This window comes from Notamacropus eugenii, chromosome 7 (assembly GCF_028372415.1).
Source record: "Notamacropus eugenii isolate mMacEug1 chromosome 7, mMacEug1.pri_v2, whole genome shotgun sequence".
In the NCBI taxonomy this organism is placed as follows: Eukaryota; Metazoa; Chordata; class Mammalia; order Diprotodontia; family Macropodidae; genus Notamacropus; species Notamacropus eugenii.
In genome coordinates this window covers 59,479,179-59,495,568 of record NC_092878.1, presented here as the reverse complement: position 1 = coordinate 59,495,568, position 16,390 = coordinate 59,479,179, and the positions used below count along the sequence as shown (strand labels likewise).

General features: G+C 39.8%; 1 protein-coding gene across 10 annotated transcripts in view; it reads right to left on the bottom strand.

Moving 5' to 3' along the window:
* The window catches only part of GPATCH2L (G-patch domain containing 2 like), an 81,760-nt gene extending 73,144 nt beyond the window's left edge, over window positions 1-8,616 (bottom strand). For 7 of the 10 annotated variants that reach the window (XR_011970183.1, XM_072623149.1, XM_072623146.1 and 4 more), the window contains exons 1-2: window positions 8,111-8,389; window positions 4,945-5,616 (exon numbers count right to left, since the gene is read on the bottom strand). Coding sequence is in view for 8 of the 10 variants with exons in the window: in XM_072623149.1 (XP_072479250.1) it covers window positions 4,945-5,606 (662 nt within the window). In the remaining 2 variants the exon portion in view is untranslated. Of the gene's footprint in view, window positions 1-4,944; window positions 5,617-8,002; window positions 8,390-8,529 lie in introns of those variants that run through there. The other 3 variants (XM_072623148.1, XM_072623147.1, XR_011970182.1) reach the window with 3 other exon arrangements.
* Window positions 8,617-16,390: the final 7,774 nt, after the last annotated feature.

Here is a 16,390-nt window from a genome sequence, read left to right as displayed (position 1 = left end):
AATGAAAATGCACTGGTTAAGTGAGAGTAAACAGGCTTCTTGGTGTATATGCCTAAATCAGAATAAAACAGACCCAGCTCCCATTCCAGGAATACAGTGAGGAAAGAGGCAGTGTGGCATAACCAAGTATTAGACTTGGTTTAAAGACCTAGATTCAAATCCTACCTCAGATACTTAGTAAGATCCTAGCCAGGCTCACTTACCTTCTCTGGGCCTACTTTATCATCTGTAAAACTGGATGGACTTTAAAGTCTCTTTCAGGTCTAAATCTATGATATTATGAAAGTTCTGACCTGAAGCTCCAAAGCAACAGCCAAACTACCCTAGTGAGCCTGCCCCTTCCCAGAGAAAAGTAACTAAAGAGCACAGACTCTATGAAATGAGTTCTACTTGATACAAACAAGCTCACTTTAGCCTTAGGTATGTGGAACTTTGTGTAAGCACTGGGGAAAGGGGGAAGAGATTAAAAAACCGTCCCTTTAATGCCATCCTCTTATACTAAATAACCTCAGTATTATTTCCTAAAGTACACCTGAAATACACTCACTGTGATCTTTTAGAGTGTGTCCCGAGGGTACCTAATGACTTTCCTCTGAACCCAATACAAAGACTGAATTTTAATCCATTACTTCAAAGTACAAAAGGAAGACCTTCAAGTCAAGCTTTAAAAAAAGTTTTAGAAATAGCAAATACAACCAATTTCACCATTTCTCAGTGAAAATGCCTAACTTTAGGTCCCTAATTCTTACTTTCTAGTTAAAATTTCAAAATTTCTCTAAATTCTCAAAACTAGGAAAAAAGTGTAAAACACTCTCCAGAACAGCCTGTTCTTTTACCCAGAGAGCTTGCCAGTGCTATCACATCACTTGTCACTAATACCTGTTAAAACTGACAATGCAAGGACCAGCTTAAGACCTCTACATCACCTAGTAAGGATTCATAATGCATCTCACTATTCTTAAGAGGTGATGGTAGTAGTAGTAATAGAAAAAGAAGTTAGTATTCTGGTTATTTACACATACAAGATGCTGATAAACAAGATATTAAAGTAAAATGAGTATTCTTAGAAAAACTAATACATATTACACATTTTAAAAAATAAAAATGAGACAGTTCTGTGAACATACTTTGATTATAAAAATGGGGCCTTTTTAATCTAACAGCTAAAATTACCACTGCAAACAATTATAAAATTGTCAACAAAAAGCTGAAATAATCAGGTATCTCTATTGAAGATGCCCAAAATTCTAAGGTGCTACTATGCTTACAGAAGGTATATATAACATATAAATAATACAGAAGATATATATAATGATATCTATAATTTATATAGAAAAATATCATAGATCAGCACCACCATTTATGGGACTAAAAAACAGTATCTTCAACCTGCTACTGATGTCCTTTTTCCCAGCTCCAGTAAAGCACTGATTAATGACCTCCACTTGCAAAGGAGGCTACTTACCTTAACCATGAAATAATGAATGCTATTGATTCAACAAGCTACTGCTATATAGTGTTATTGATCACCCAATCTTTGGTTAAAATGGTCCTCATTTAGCAATTTCAGTGTGGCAAACACCTAAAGCAAAGCATGCTCATAATTAAAGAGTTTGGGGGAGTTTAAGTGAGAGGTGATGGACAGAGAGCTCAGCTTTCATCCATTTATTCCTGCTTCTGAACTATTGTTTGTGTCAGAAGGGATATTGATTTTCTATAAAAATAAGAAAACAAGAGGCACTGCAGGGCTGCAGAAGGTCAGCCTGGGCTACAAAAGGAGGGGTAGGCTTAGCACTCTGTCTCTGTCACTTGCCTCTAGGAGAAGGGAATATTTTCTTTCCTGTAAAATTGGACTTTAATACATCACTTCAGGAAGGCTCTTGGCTGCCACTTCAGGCTATCACCAAACCAATTCAATTAACCCAAGAGAAAAGAGCTGCTACACATTCAGTGGGAACAACCAAGTTGGTCTGTTAGCCCAGGACTCTATGACTAGGCTGTGTAAATCAACTCATTAGTTGTTGCTGAAAAGACTTTGAAATATGAACTGCAAGAAGAAATCTTATAAAATACATCTTCTGCCTCTCACTCCATAAAAATCTTAGTCATAAGATCCATGTAAATATATGTGTATATATACACATGCACACAAAATTAATGACAAATAACCAAATCTATATCCTATATACCAAGTGTGTACATGCATAAATAGCCTGCAGAGAGAGAGAGAGACAGACACATACATGAATACACAGTAAGAGATATTCATGATTGTTTTCAGTAATTCAAAAAAAAACTGGTTGTCACAGGATGGCAAATGGAAAGGGAAAAATAGAAGGAACTAAAATAACTCCATATTGGTCAATTCCAAAAATGAACTTAGAGAAGTTGGACAAAAAAAACCTTCAAGTGAATGAGTTATGCCAGCATTAAAAAAAAAAAAAGCAGCACTTAACTTTTCTTTAAAAAGCACTTAAAATTACTAAACATAACAAATAACTTCATCATGCAGTTTTCATGAATTGAACTACTTTTGCTAATTCTCAGTTCACCAAGGTAGAAAATAAAGCTACTAATATTTGAATCTAACAACGAAAATTGGGCAAGATGGGCAGTTCTGGAGATCTACCAGATAATACTTGGTTAATAGCTTCAAACTTCCATATTTTGAATTAAATATGTCAATGAACAATAAGGCATATAACCTAATTTATAAGGGAAGCAAAGAGAATCATTTGTCATTAACAAAAAAATTATAAATTTTAACTACCAACATTTTGACAGAAGCCTCAACTCAATGCTAGTACAACCCTGGAGGAGGAAGGAAAATTCTCCCATTTCCCAATGGAGGAATCTAAAAAGGAGGAAAATATGGCTTTCTGTTTTCATTTACATTAGAGTCCTGATTAGTTAAGATGTGGTAGACTTTGGAATTCCTGAATAACCATAAAATTCTTAACAAGGAATTGTTCTCTCTGCTTCTGACATAATTCCATCCCAGGTTTCCTATCTAACTACTAGAAGAGAATTGGGGGAAGGGAGGAAGGGACATTAAACAAAATTCTGAGAAGCGTCAGAAACAGGAAGCTCTTGACATCCCTTGTTCTGTTTATACCCCAGGGACAGCCAAAACTGGAAAAGTTTTCCAGTTTTTCAATTTGAAAAAAGAAATGTGTGTTCCTGATACATTCCCAAATCCTTGAGAATTATTCCCATAAACCTGTTTTCAAGAAAAATTTGGTTAAGAAACAACTCCCTAAAAGAGGTGACATGTTCTGCAACATGAAACATACAAACCTGTCTCCTTCAAATAATCCAGACTTGCAGATGACCAAGAAGCATACTGTCAAGACTAAATCCTATCATATAAAATAAATGTGCTTATGAGCAAAGATGAAAGGGAAGAAAGATTGATGTAATAGACTAACTAGAGGCTCCACATCTAGAAACTAAATTAGAAAAAAAATATAGCTTATCTAGGGTAGGTTTGTGAACTTTTAAAAAAATTTTGAAAAGATTTAACTAGTTCCCTTTATAATTCTATATATTTTATTTTATGTATTGAAAAACATTACTTTGAGCAAGGGTTCATAGGTTTCACCAACCTGCCAAAGAGGGTCCATGACACAAAAAAAGTTAAGAATTCCTGATCTGGGGCCTAGACACCAATAAATAATAAAAAGAAAATAAAGTAGAAAGAGTGGAGTAGAAAGAAAACAGTTACATCTATATGTAAAATAGTCTAAGAAATAACCAATGTAAAAAGAAAAAAATGATGCCATGAAAAGAAGTTTTTAGAAAACAGTCATAAGCTATTATTCCAAAGTACAGTGATAATTTATTAGTAAAAATTAAAATTCTGTAAATATGCTAAAAATGAAAGCCATAAAGATCTAAGAAACTAAGAGCTATAAAAAAAAACTAAGAAGGAAGAAAACTTGGATAAGTCAAGAGTTTCAATAATATGAAAGAGAACAAAAACAAAGAAACCTGTTTCCTAAACTACAGAATTCAAACACATACACAAGAAGAGAGCTAAGTATTTAAATAATGCATTCAGAGAAGGAAAACAAAGTCAAACTGTGAACTCCCCTGGATAAATTTCTGAAGACTTTAAGAATATAAGGTTTAGAGTTAAATCAAGATGCTAGAATTAAAAAACAATCAATAAAAATGACATTCAAATACTAGGCAGCTTTTCCAGTTTCTGGCACATCCTACCCTGAAACTCCCAATGATTTATGCCAATGCTTTCAAGATATGTTTTGGAAAAGCAAAGTCCTAACAGAGGTCACAAGCCCTGCACTGTGAAAAAGTTTAGGCTAAGACAGAAAAAAGACTCATGAAAGACATCAAGTTGAACCTCCTCAATAGAAGTTCTACCAGCTGCCAAGGCACTAGTGTCCTCCTATCTGGAGGAAAATGGTTAAGAAAAACTATGCTGACATGTTAGCCAAAATTCCTTACAACTAAGTCTTCTATTGAATTTAATATTAAAAAACTAATAGGAACCAATGTTGTTTCTATTTTTGATACTCCCTGAATGTAGAAAAAATCTGATGATCCATATTTGAATAATCCAAATGTTTCAGCAGTTTAAAACTCAGATATTCCTAAATAATTCATACTATGTAAAAATTTTGGCATAAAGAGTAAAAGTCTTTAAAGTCAAATTCAAAGCTTCACATTACAGGCACAAAGCTTCTAATAACTACAAAAACACGCTCATAAGTAGAATGCAGAAGATGGTTTATGAATATCAACTCTTGTTACTAAAATCACTTAAGACACCTAGGGATGTCTAAGCTATTAGCTAACACAGGACTACAAAAGCAAAACTACAGAAGCAAATTAGTTATGTAAGGCCTGCACAAGACCATGTGTCTGCACTTTGGAAAAGGTTAGCTGGGAAAACCTTTGGTTAGTGTAGGGGGTTGGCCTCACCATTCTGACATGTTCTCATCAGAGCCCTGTTTTTGTTCATCGGCTTCACATTCCATCCTCTCCTTTCTGACCGATTTGCTAAGGAAAGTCCTATTTTCTGTGGACTCACACAACCCATGGCCTGATGAAGTCCAGGGAGCATTCTCCTTCCAACGTGACAGTCGCTGCTTCTTGGCAGATTTGAATCTGCAGCCTCTCTCATAGTTCCAATCTGACACCTTGAGTTTTTGTTGGAGGCTAGCTGCCACTTCTGAGGTCACTCGCTTCACTTTCCTCCTCCGCCTCAGTGGTCTACAAGGTGCATTCTCAGTAAAAGAGTCTGACTCATGCCAGGAGTGCTGCTTACTCTTTAAGTTGGCATTGAGAGCTGGATGTCGCTTGGCCACCATTGTATCATCAGAGTCACTGAAGTTGGTGACTGCAGCCACTTCCCGACAGTCTTTCAGAGCCTCATCCAAGCTAGATTCAGAGGCCTCACTATAGCAGCAGGTATGCTCAGCTAAGTGGGTGAAGTCAGAACGCCGCTTCCGACCCCTCCGTTTTCGAAGTTGTCGTCTCTGCTGTCGAGGGCTCAGAGCCATCTCCTCCCACAGCTCATCTAGCTTATTTTGCTCAGATGTCTGCTCCAAGGCCGAGGCCAAATCATGCACCAGCTCATCCATGAAGCCAGGTCTGCCAAAAACAAGAATACGGAAATGAAATTAAGAAGTGAAGCAAACAGTGTTGTACATACCATATTACCACGGTATGTACTCATATACCACCAATAACTTCTGGCACTATAAACATACCCTACGTGGAATTAAAGATAGGGGAAGAAGTCACCTTTCAGAATGCATTCTAATTCCTTTCCCACAATCTTTGCTCTCCCCCCCCAAAAAAAACCTTCTAAAAATATGTGGTTGGCACACACTCTATGAAGAGTCACAAAATTTCACATAAAACAGGAGGAGGCATGATGAAATAGAAAGAGCTCTAGACTCGACTTGCTGGGTCTTTTGTAAAAAGGGATCTTTTGTGAGAATGACAATTAATATAAAGATATTATCTAGCAACACACAAAAGAGAAAATTGCTTAATATCACCACCCAGGAACATAGTTCAGTACAAAAATCAAACACCACCAGCTCTTTAAGAATACTTAAAAGGAACTGAATAATTGCCAACATTTAATTTTCTCCTTAAAGACACTGGCATCTTTGCTAATTAAAAGCCTTACTGTTATCAAAAAAAAAAAAAAAAAGCACCCCCTACATAACAAACAAAACCAGGCTAAATCTAAAACTGAAACATTAATTGTATGGTACTGACCTTTTGGTTTAAGATTTCTGGCTAATAGGTTTTCTGGACTTTGTATTTACACTGACTCAAAACAATGAGACTGAATTTTGAAAATTTCACACTGGTTTAAACCAGGAGTTGTACTATAACTTCACGTTCAAAATTTTCATGATGAGAGCAGTGGGTAGGATCTGTTTTCAAATATTCTAATAGCTTCGGACAACTTTTCAACAAAATAACCACAATACCACTTCTCCAAAGTAAAGGGGTAGGTGTGTGCACTAAGTCCCAACCCTTTTCTAACCTATATCCCTGCTAAGGGAGGCCCTGAACCAGGAAAGAGGGGTGTTATTTAAGATTTTCTTATTCCTTATTAAACACATTTTAAGCACAGGTTGAAAAATACTTAATGCTTACTACCACATTTAGAGATGGTGGTTATTACTCAGTATTTTGTATCTGTGTATCACATTAATTTCGACATTCCCTCCAACTCATCCACACCTACCCAATCTGTGCAATTCTTGTTTATGTCCCCCACAGTTAAGATCTCCAGAAAAGGCCACCCTATGTGTTGGAGGGCCTTCCTTACTTTCTCTTCAAAAGAAAATTTATAAGATACTCCTGCTATCCAACACACCTTCTGCAATCATCCATTTCCCGAATGACAACTCATGAAACAAAGTATTCTGATACCAGTTTATGGTTACAATGGGCTTTAAGTCATTGCATTTTCACTACGTAGTCAAGACTTCTACTACAGGAACTGGTAGAAGATGCAACAATGTAATTACCAAGATGATGTTTCTCTGACATAGAATTCAAATTATCAAAATGCTGGAAGAACTAAACAAAAAATGACATTTCACCTAAAAATATTCAAGTAGCTGAAAATCAATGGTGTCCTGGGGTCCAAACAAGATAAAGAAAGGGGGAAGGTGGTAATATAACCTCACTGACCTTAGAAAGGGTTCACTGCTCTAAAATCTCAGGCTTTCTGAATGTGCAAACTGCGATGCCTTATACTAAGTCAAACTAGAAAAGTTTAAAATATACACCTGCATACACCTCTAGGTATATGTGGGTATGTATGTATAAACACACACACACACACACACACTCCTAATGGAAATGCCTTAGGAATAAATACCCTTTCCTCCCTCAAATACTATGGCTCAAACAGGTGATATCTGAGGAACTTCCAGACCCATACACCTCCAGTCTCAAGTGCACTGAAACCCAAGGCAGGCACACAGGCCACACCAAGGGAAGCAATCCTGTCCAGGTTAACGACGGAAGCTGTCTGACAGACAGACGCGGGAGATGCTGGAGGAAGGGAGGACCCTGCCCCTCCCGAGGGGCTCAGGACCCGGGGCCTGCCACGGGAGCTCCGACGTGGGCTCCCCTCAGTTTCACCGCCCACCCTCCCGCGGAGGGCAGCGGGGTGGCTGGGTGCGCGCACTGAATCTCAACCCCTTTCTCTCCCTTCTCTTGGGGAGGGGAGGCCCCGCGCCCCAGTAAAAGGGGGGAGGGGAAGAGGAGGTGGGAGAAGGGAAGATGAGGGACAAGAGGGTGAGGAAGGAGGAGGGAGACAGAGAGGAGGGGAAGGAGGGGAAGGAAGGCAAAGGGCGTTGCCTAGGAAACAGGGCCCGGGGCCCCTCTCGCGGCCTGGGGCGTCCGTGGGGAAGGCCCGGGGCTCCTGACAGCCGAGGCCCAACACACCAGCAGCCAGCCCGGGTCCCCGCCACCTCCCGGGGCCCGCCCACCACCGTCGCACATCTAGGGCTGCCCCGTAGGCCTTTCGCCATGCTCCCCGCCGGGGTCCACGATCCGGATCCAAGAAGGAGGGCCTGAGGCCCCGGGCTTCCGCCCACCTCCCACTCACCGGCTGCCGCAGCCCCCTCCAACGGCCGCCGCAGCTTGGGCCCGGTCTCTCCGCGGGGGGTTTCCCTCTGTGACCTCATTTCCGGTCGTGGCCAGAGGCGGGGAGGAGCAGGAAGGCGAGAGAAGTCCCTCCCCTCCTCCCCTCCCCCCCTCCCCCGGGCTCCAGGCCCGCCCCAGCGCTTCTCTGAGACCGACGGGAACGAGGGGACACCAGCTGGGGCCTCGGAGGAGGAAAGGGTTTGGAGGGAGCCACGTGCGCCCCGCCCAGAGGGCGTGGCTACCGCTGAGCGCTGGGACACGCCCCCTGCCCCGGGTCCTTTCCGTGCCGGGAGACACCAGCAAGTTCCCAACTTGTTACAATGCTTGTTACAAGCACATCTGGTCTCACCAGGGCACCCAGAGTTTAAGAGGACTACTCACTCAGGTGTGTGTGTCCTTCGTCTGGAAGAGGACCATGGACGGCATCAAGAGGATGACGTGACTCGCAGTTGACTTGGATTGGAGGGAGGGAAGGCTGTGCAAGGTCACCTTCTTCTCTGGAGCAGCTGGGTCCAGTGGCCTGATATTTATCTAGATGACTGGGAATGGCCCAGGATGCACTGGGAGACTCTGGCCCTTTCTGGCTAAGATCTTATCACATTCTCACTTTGAGTGAGACACACCCATTCGATGAATAGGCTTCTTTAAGTAGTTCCTCTAGCAAGGGTCCCTTTACTCAAAAAAAAAAAAAAAAACAGAGAGAAAGACCCTCAGGGTGCCTGGGCAAAAAAGAAACAGTTACTATTTAGTATTTAAATTCATTCTGGGCTAGGTGGGTGGGGACTTGTTGTCCAGTCTATATCCTGAGACTAACTTAGTAGCTGTGTGACCTGGGCTGGACAAGTAAAGTCACTTAGCCTCTGTACCTCCCTCCTGAGAAACCACTCAAGGGCCTTTTAGAGGTCTCTTGGGCCACCAAGAGAAAATATCCTGCTTTTCTTCTCCCCTTTGAGTCAGGATAGAATCATTGATCTAGAGTGAAAATGTTTTAAATGAGTTAACATGTGTAAAGTACTTTGCAAACCTGAAGTGTTATATAAATGTTACTATCAATTGTTATTATAGCAGCCAAGGATCTCAGAGACTATCTGTACAAGTCTCCTCATTTTAACGAAAAGAGGTCTCAAGGTGGTTAAGTGACTGGGACAGAATCCTGCTTCCTAAACTGTGAGACCCTAAAACAAGTCACTTTAACCTTTTTTCCTCACTTTTATGTAAAATAGGGATAACCTCAAATGAGATTTATAATGTGTTAAGCCTTACATCACAGAGAAGTCCTTTTCAGAGTAAATTCCCAATATATAGTGAGAAGGAGGAAGAGGAGGAGGAAAAAGAAAGGAGGAAATGAAGAAGTATTGTTTATAAAAATTACAAGACATTTTACAAATATATATCATTTTATCATAATGACAACCCTAGGAAATAGGTACTATTATATACCCATTTTACAAATAAAAAAACTGAGTAGATACTATTATCCCCATTTTAGGTAAGAAAAAACTTGAGGCTGAGCTTACATTCAATTCAATAACCATTAACTGAGTGCCTACTGTGTACCAGGTGCTATGTCAAGCACTAGAGATACACACAAAAAGAGGCAAAAGACAACCCCTGCCCTCAAGTGGCTTACAAACTGTTTATTTGACCCTAGGCAAGTTACTTAAACTCTTAGTGCCCCACATAACTCTCTTAAGATCATAAATTGAAGATCATTCCTTGATCTGCATTGATAGAAAGTTTCCTAACGTCATTGAATTTAATTCATAGGATCACAAATATACAGTTGGAAGGATCTCACTGACCATGTACAATACAAAATCCTCATTTTACAGGTGAGAAAACTGAGGCCTCAAAAGGTAAAAGATTTTGCCCAAGATCACACTGTAGCGTCAGAGTTGGGATTTGAACCCATGTCCTTTAGCAAAACAGTGCACTTTCCACACTCGATGTAGTACAGTAATAGAATGGGAGTTAGGACATCTAAGTTTTAGTCCCAAAGCCTTGCTACTAATTTAGGAAAGTTACTTCACATCTACACCTCATTTTCCTCATCTGTAAAATGAGAAACTGAACTAGATAATCTCTAGGGCCTTTCCAAGAACTAAAATTATGTTTCATTTCTAGCATTCTATGTTATTTCTCAGGAATCATATACTCTTAGAATTGGAAGGACCCCTCAGAGGCTTTATCTGAACAGGAATCCTCTCATTGACATTTTCTCTCCCAGACTGATTTTTTTAATGAGTAAAGAGGCCATTCTCTGCCTAATTTTTCACCTAGCCTTAATCACTGAATGGGTGCTGCCTCAGTCAAATCTGTTAAAGACTTTAGCTTGAAAAGACCGAGGTCTCCCACATCATCAGGTTCTATCTCCAGTCATTCGGATCTGTATGTCCCCACTGGACCCAGATGACTGAAGGAGAAAGTGAGGCTGGTGACTTTGCACAGCCCTCCCTCCCTTAAATCCAATTCACTAGCATGTCATGACATCATCTTTCTGATATCACAATCCTCTTCCAGAACAAAGGACCAACAACAACAACCTTATATGGCATAGAGTCTTTTCCCCATCCTGGTCACCATCCTAGAGGTGCCATTCCACAGGTGAAATGGTAATTTATCACCCTGCCAGGTCATAAAACTAATTTAGTGCAAAGATTTTAAATATCATGCTTTATATACACACACACACACCCTTTCTAACTTGAGCATTTTTTTAAAAAAATCATGATAGCAGTGTTATCTCTTATATACACAAAAGATGCCACAGCCTCTTCATGTCAGTAATCTGTGAACTGGAATCATTTTCTCTCAGACATTGGATTTGGACTAATTGAGCTACACAATGAGCTAGAGAAGAAAATGGCAAAGCCCTCCAGTATCTTTGCCAAGAAAACCCCAAATGGGGTCATGAAGAGTCAGACACAACTGAAATATAACTGAACAACAGCAACAGATCCAGATTCACTTGCTTAGTGCCCCTTTATGACTAAATGCTGCAGTGAAGTTCACGGTCATAAATCACACAATTTGAGAATTGGAAGGGCAGTCATCTAATCCAATCTATATCACAAGAGAATATCCTCATCCTAAAAGCAGTCATCCAGCCTTTGTTGGAAGACTTCCAATGAGGAGAAGCAGCTACCATCTGGGAGAGTGACTCCATTTTTGAATGACTCTAATCTTCCTGAAATGAAGGCTAAATATGCTTCTTTACAACTTCTATCACTTTTTTCTCTATGTGATAAGGCAGAGTAAGTCTAACTCCTCTCCCTGGCAACAGTATTTGAAGACATAATGTACCACCAGGGCAGCTAGGTGTGCTGGGTGCTAGACTGCTGGGCCTAAAGTCAAGAAGACTCATCTTCCTGATTTCAAATTTGGCCTCAGAACCTTACTAGCTGTGGGACCCTGAGAATGCCATTTATCCCCATTTGCCTCAATTTCCTCAAGTGAGCTGGAGAAAGAAATGGCAAACCACTCCAATATCTTTACCAAGAAAACAGACAACAACCATCACTATTTTCATTACCTTCTTCTGGACACTGCAGTTTATCAATGAACTTCCTAAATTAGGATACCTGGAACTCAACACCATCTCTTAGATGTGGTCTGACCAAGGCAAACTACAGAGGAACTCTCCTTGTCCCTGGAACTATGCCTTTCTTTAATGCAGCCTCAAGATAGCATTTACTTTTTGGCTTCCACATCACATTGCTCATTCAAGCTAATACTTGGTCCATAATGAAATCAAACTCATTCATGACTATGGTTTTGATAGCCATATTCTAAACACCAACAAATACCTCCATCACTTCATTATTCTTTTTGAGTTCAGTCAATTAATAAGCATTTTTTAAGCATCTACTATATACCAAACATTGTGTTATGTCCTACAGATACAAAGACAAAAATGAAATAGTCTCTGCTGTCATGATATCAGTTTATATTCTGTTGGGAAAAACAACACATCCACATATAAGTAAATTTAAACTTTTTTTTTTTGGTCTGGACCTGTATTTTCACCTACTCTGGTATTCCCCAATGAAGAAACTTCCTCTGTCAATGTAGACTAGCGGTTGTACTATATCTAGCTAATAGTGTTAGAGTGCTGTCTAGGGTACTGAAAGGTTTAGTGACTTGTCCAGGGTCACATGACCAGTGTGTATCAGAGACAGGATTTTAATCTATGGTTTCTTTGCTACAAGTCCAGTTTTCTATCCTCTACATTATCCTGCTTCTCTTATAAACAAAATGTAAAAGTCAATTTGGCAGAAATGATATGGACTAGAAGCTGTGGGGAATCAAGAAGGACATTTCATGTAGGAGAGACTCTTAAAGTAAGCTGGAGGTAAATGTGAGGATGAAGTGAATTCCAGGCATGGCGAATGTAGCCTATGTAAATTCACAGAGAAAGGAGACAGAATGACATATATGAGGGAACTATAGAGTCCATGAAAGGGAACAGTCTGGGTAGCAGGGGCTGGAGCAAGTGACCTCTGTTTGATTGAATCCCCCCATCCCGCCTGCTGAAATTTGAAAGAAATGATTAGTTCTCTTTCATATTAATAGCCAGTTATTAAACTTGGGCAGACCCACACACACTTTTTTTCCCTATCCTATTTCTTTGTCCAATCACTCTAGGACTGATGGAAGATAGGATTAACATTTCCCTTATTCTGGGTATTACTACTCTATCTAATTAGATCAGACTTCTAATCTAAGGTGCAATTCCCTTCTGTTCAGGCTTGGGTGGGGAATAAATTCTTTGAATAGGTGCTCAAGGTTGGGGGTAGTCTGGGTATGAGGATAGTCTTTCTTTAACATGATGTCACTCTCAGCCTCTCATTCATTCTCTCATTAATTGTTAACCAATCAAAGTTGACTGCCACTCTCAGGAACACCCCTCTTCCAAGGGCATATAAGCCATGAACCCACCACCTTCATGATTGCCTTTGGCATTCAAGAGTGCCTCTGACCTCTTTTAATTAAAATGCTGTCATTATTAATAAAATGACTACCCAGAAATTATGTCTCTTGAACTTTTAAAACATCGTAAATTACAAGATGTAATGGGCATAACTGAGACAGCAAGATTGGGCCCCTTTCAGATTTTGAGTTGTCACATTCATATCTTGAAAAGGACACAAAACCTTGAGGAGCTCTTTCTTACCTTGAGTGACCTATTTGCAGATTCCAAGAGGTACAAGCCAGGAGTGGCCCTTGTCACCATGACTACTCTTAGGAAGTATGAAGAAATTATTCATCAAATTAGATAGAATTACATTGGATCAGCATTGATCTAGAGGATCAGCCACATCCCTAGTGACCTTAAAAATCAATATTGATTTCCAAGAAGTGGTCATTTATGGCAGTCAAGAAGAGAAACTTCTATGAAGGAAGACACCAAATCTTGAGAATTGTTTTTCTTTTCCTTTGTAGCTTTTGCAAAATATTTAGGGGCGGAGAGAGGGGGAGGATTATGATGCCTTTTTCCTCCCCTATCAGCAATAGTAAGTTGCAATGGAATAGAGGGACACTAACGGGTTTAGGGGCTTCTTGATTGATTAGAGGTCCCTTGATCAACCCCCTACATTATATGGAATAAGCCCAGAATGGTAGGCTTGGAGCCATCTTGTAAAGGGCTTTTAATTGCCCTCTTTATTTTATCTTCATTTTATTTATTTTATCTTCCTTCATCTTTATTCATCTTCAAGGTAACTGGGAGATTCTGGAACTTCTTAAGCAAAAGGCTGACAAAGTCAGACATATGCTTTAGCAATATCAATTCTGGTAACTACATAGAGATGGAGTGTCAAGGAGACAGAAGGTAGTGGTAAAGTCAATTAGGAGGCCATTGAAATAGTTGAGGCAAGAGGTAATGAGGTCTGAAGTGCTGTATTTGTGAGAATGGAAAATGTGAGAGAAGGGAACAAATGTGAGATATATTGTAAAGATAAAATCCCTAGACTTTCAATTGATCGACTATAAGGAAGAGGATGACTCCAAGCTGTGAATGTGGGTAGCTAGAAGGATGATATCACCTTTGACAAAAATGACATAAGTAGAGGGAGTTATAAAGAGTGGATGATTAGATGGGGAAGATAATGAATCCTGTTTTGATCATGTGAAGTTGGATTATCTAATAGATACTTAGTGATGCAAGACTGAAGCTCTGGATGTGTAGAATTAGGAGTCATTTTATTAGAGATGATTATTGATACCCTTTGAGGTCACTCACACATAGAACGTAGGGCATGAGTAATGATTCAGCAAATGAGTTTGAGGAGTTAAATAAGTTCAGGAATAGAATTAGGAGAAAAAAGTATCAGAAAAGCCTTTAGGAGAAAAAGGGTGGTCAACAATCTCAAGTGCTGTAGAAAGGTCAAGAAGAATGAAAGCTGAGTAAATATCATTAGATTTCACAATTAAGAAATCATTGGTAGCCTCCCACCAACAGGTAACCTCTTAGCCAACAGCTTCTGCTGAGTTTTGAAACTGGAAGTCAGAAGTTGAGGGTTTAATCAATGAGTGAAAAAAGAGGAAGAGAAAACAATGAATGTGGAGAGACTTTTCTAGGAATTTGAATTGATACAGTCAACTAATTTTAGGGATGGTGCCATCAAGTGATTTTTTTTTGAGGATGGAGACGGTTGAAGATGTTTGTGTATAGGCAATAATGACAGGGAAGGAGCCAGTATAGACATGTAGAGAAAATTGAGGATTAAGGGGTGTGAAGTGATTTACCCAATATCTCATAGGTAGTTAGCAGAAGTTAAATTTAAAACCATGTTCTTACACTAAATCCATTTCCACCTACCAAGTACAAAAATATGAATACAGAGATACCTACTATGCCCAAATTAAGACTATCATGACTTTTCTTTAAGAATTAACAGTGCTGGAGCACCTAGGTGGTGCAATGGATAGAGCACTGGCCCTGGAGTCAAGAGAACCGAAGTTCAAACCCAGCCTTAAACACTGAATACTTACTATCTATTTGACCCTGGGCAAATCACTTAAACTCAACTGCCTTGCAAAAAAAAAAAAAAAAAAAAAGAATTAACACTGTCTTCCAAGATGCTCAAATAAACAAATGTATCTGTGGGTATTCCCTTCAACAATACAAAAAGCAACCAATTCTTCCATGGCTGTCCATCCTATATGATTCTTGTTATGTCATCCCATAAATTCACCATCTGGATCCTACTACATGTACTGGTGGCCTTCCTCACTTTTTCATGACATTAACAGGATAGCAGAGGATCACACAGACTCTCTACTAGTCAGCCCTTGCAACCCATTATTCCATTTCACTCATGCATTTCTTTGATGACATCCTTTACTTGGCTTTTTCTTCAGAATTTCTTGTTTGTAATGTGTTGTAGTCTTCTACAACAACCTACTATGTGCTTCTCTTTTGCCCTCTAGGGGACAATCATTTTTAGTAATTTGGACCCTAGAGTGCTTTATAACTCTCAAACAACATGAGAAGAATAGTGTTGTTTTAAAAGATGGAACTTTGGGGGGTGGAGCCAAGATGGTGGAGTAGAAAGATGCATATACTCTAGTACTTCCGCCACAGCCCACAAAATACCTGTAAAAAATGACTCTCAACAAATTCTAGAGCAGCAGAAGCCACAGAACAACAGAGTGGAAGAGATTTCCAGCCAAAGGTAACCAGAAAGGCCGACAGAAAAGTCTATCCCATGAAATGCTGAGCTGAGCAGAGCCCAGCCCTGGCCATGGGCATGGGGAGGAACAGGACCAGAATAGGCCTCCAGGGTGGGTCCCAGATCCCTCAACCCACAATTATCAAGGAAAAATGCCCTGATATTCTAGAACCAGAGGGCAAAATAAATGTTGAAAGAATCCACTGATCACCTCCAGAAAGAGATCCGAAAAGAGAAACTCCTAGGAATATTGTGGCCATATTTCAAAGTTCCCAAGTCAAGGAGAAAATACTGAAAGCAGCTAGAAAGAACTAATTTGAGTATTGTGGAAATGCAATCAGGATAACATAGGATCTGGCAGCTTCTACATTAAGGGATCATAGGGCTTGGAACAGGATACTCCAGAAGTCAAAGGAACTGGGATTAAAACCACGAATCACCTACCCAGCAAAACTGAGTATAATACTTCAAGGAAAAAAAATGGTCATTCAATGATATAGAGGACTTTCAAGCATTCATGATGAAAAGACCAGAACTGAATAGAAAATTTGACTTTCAAACACAAGAAT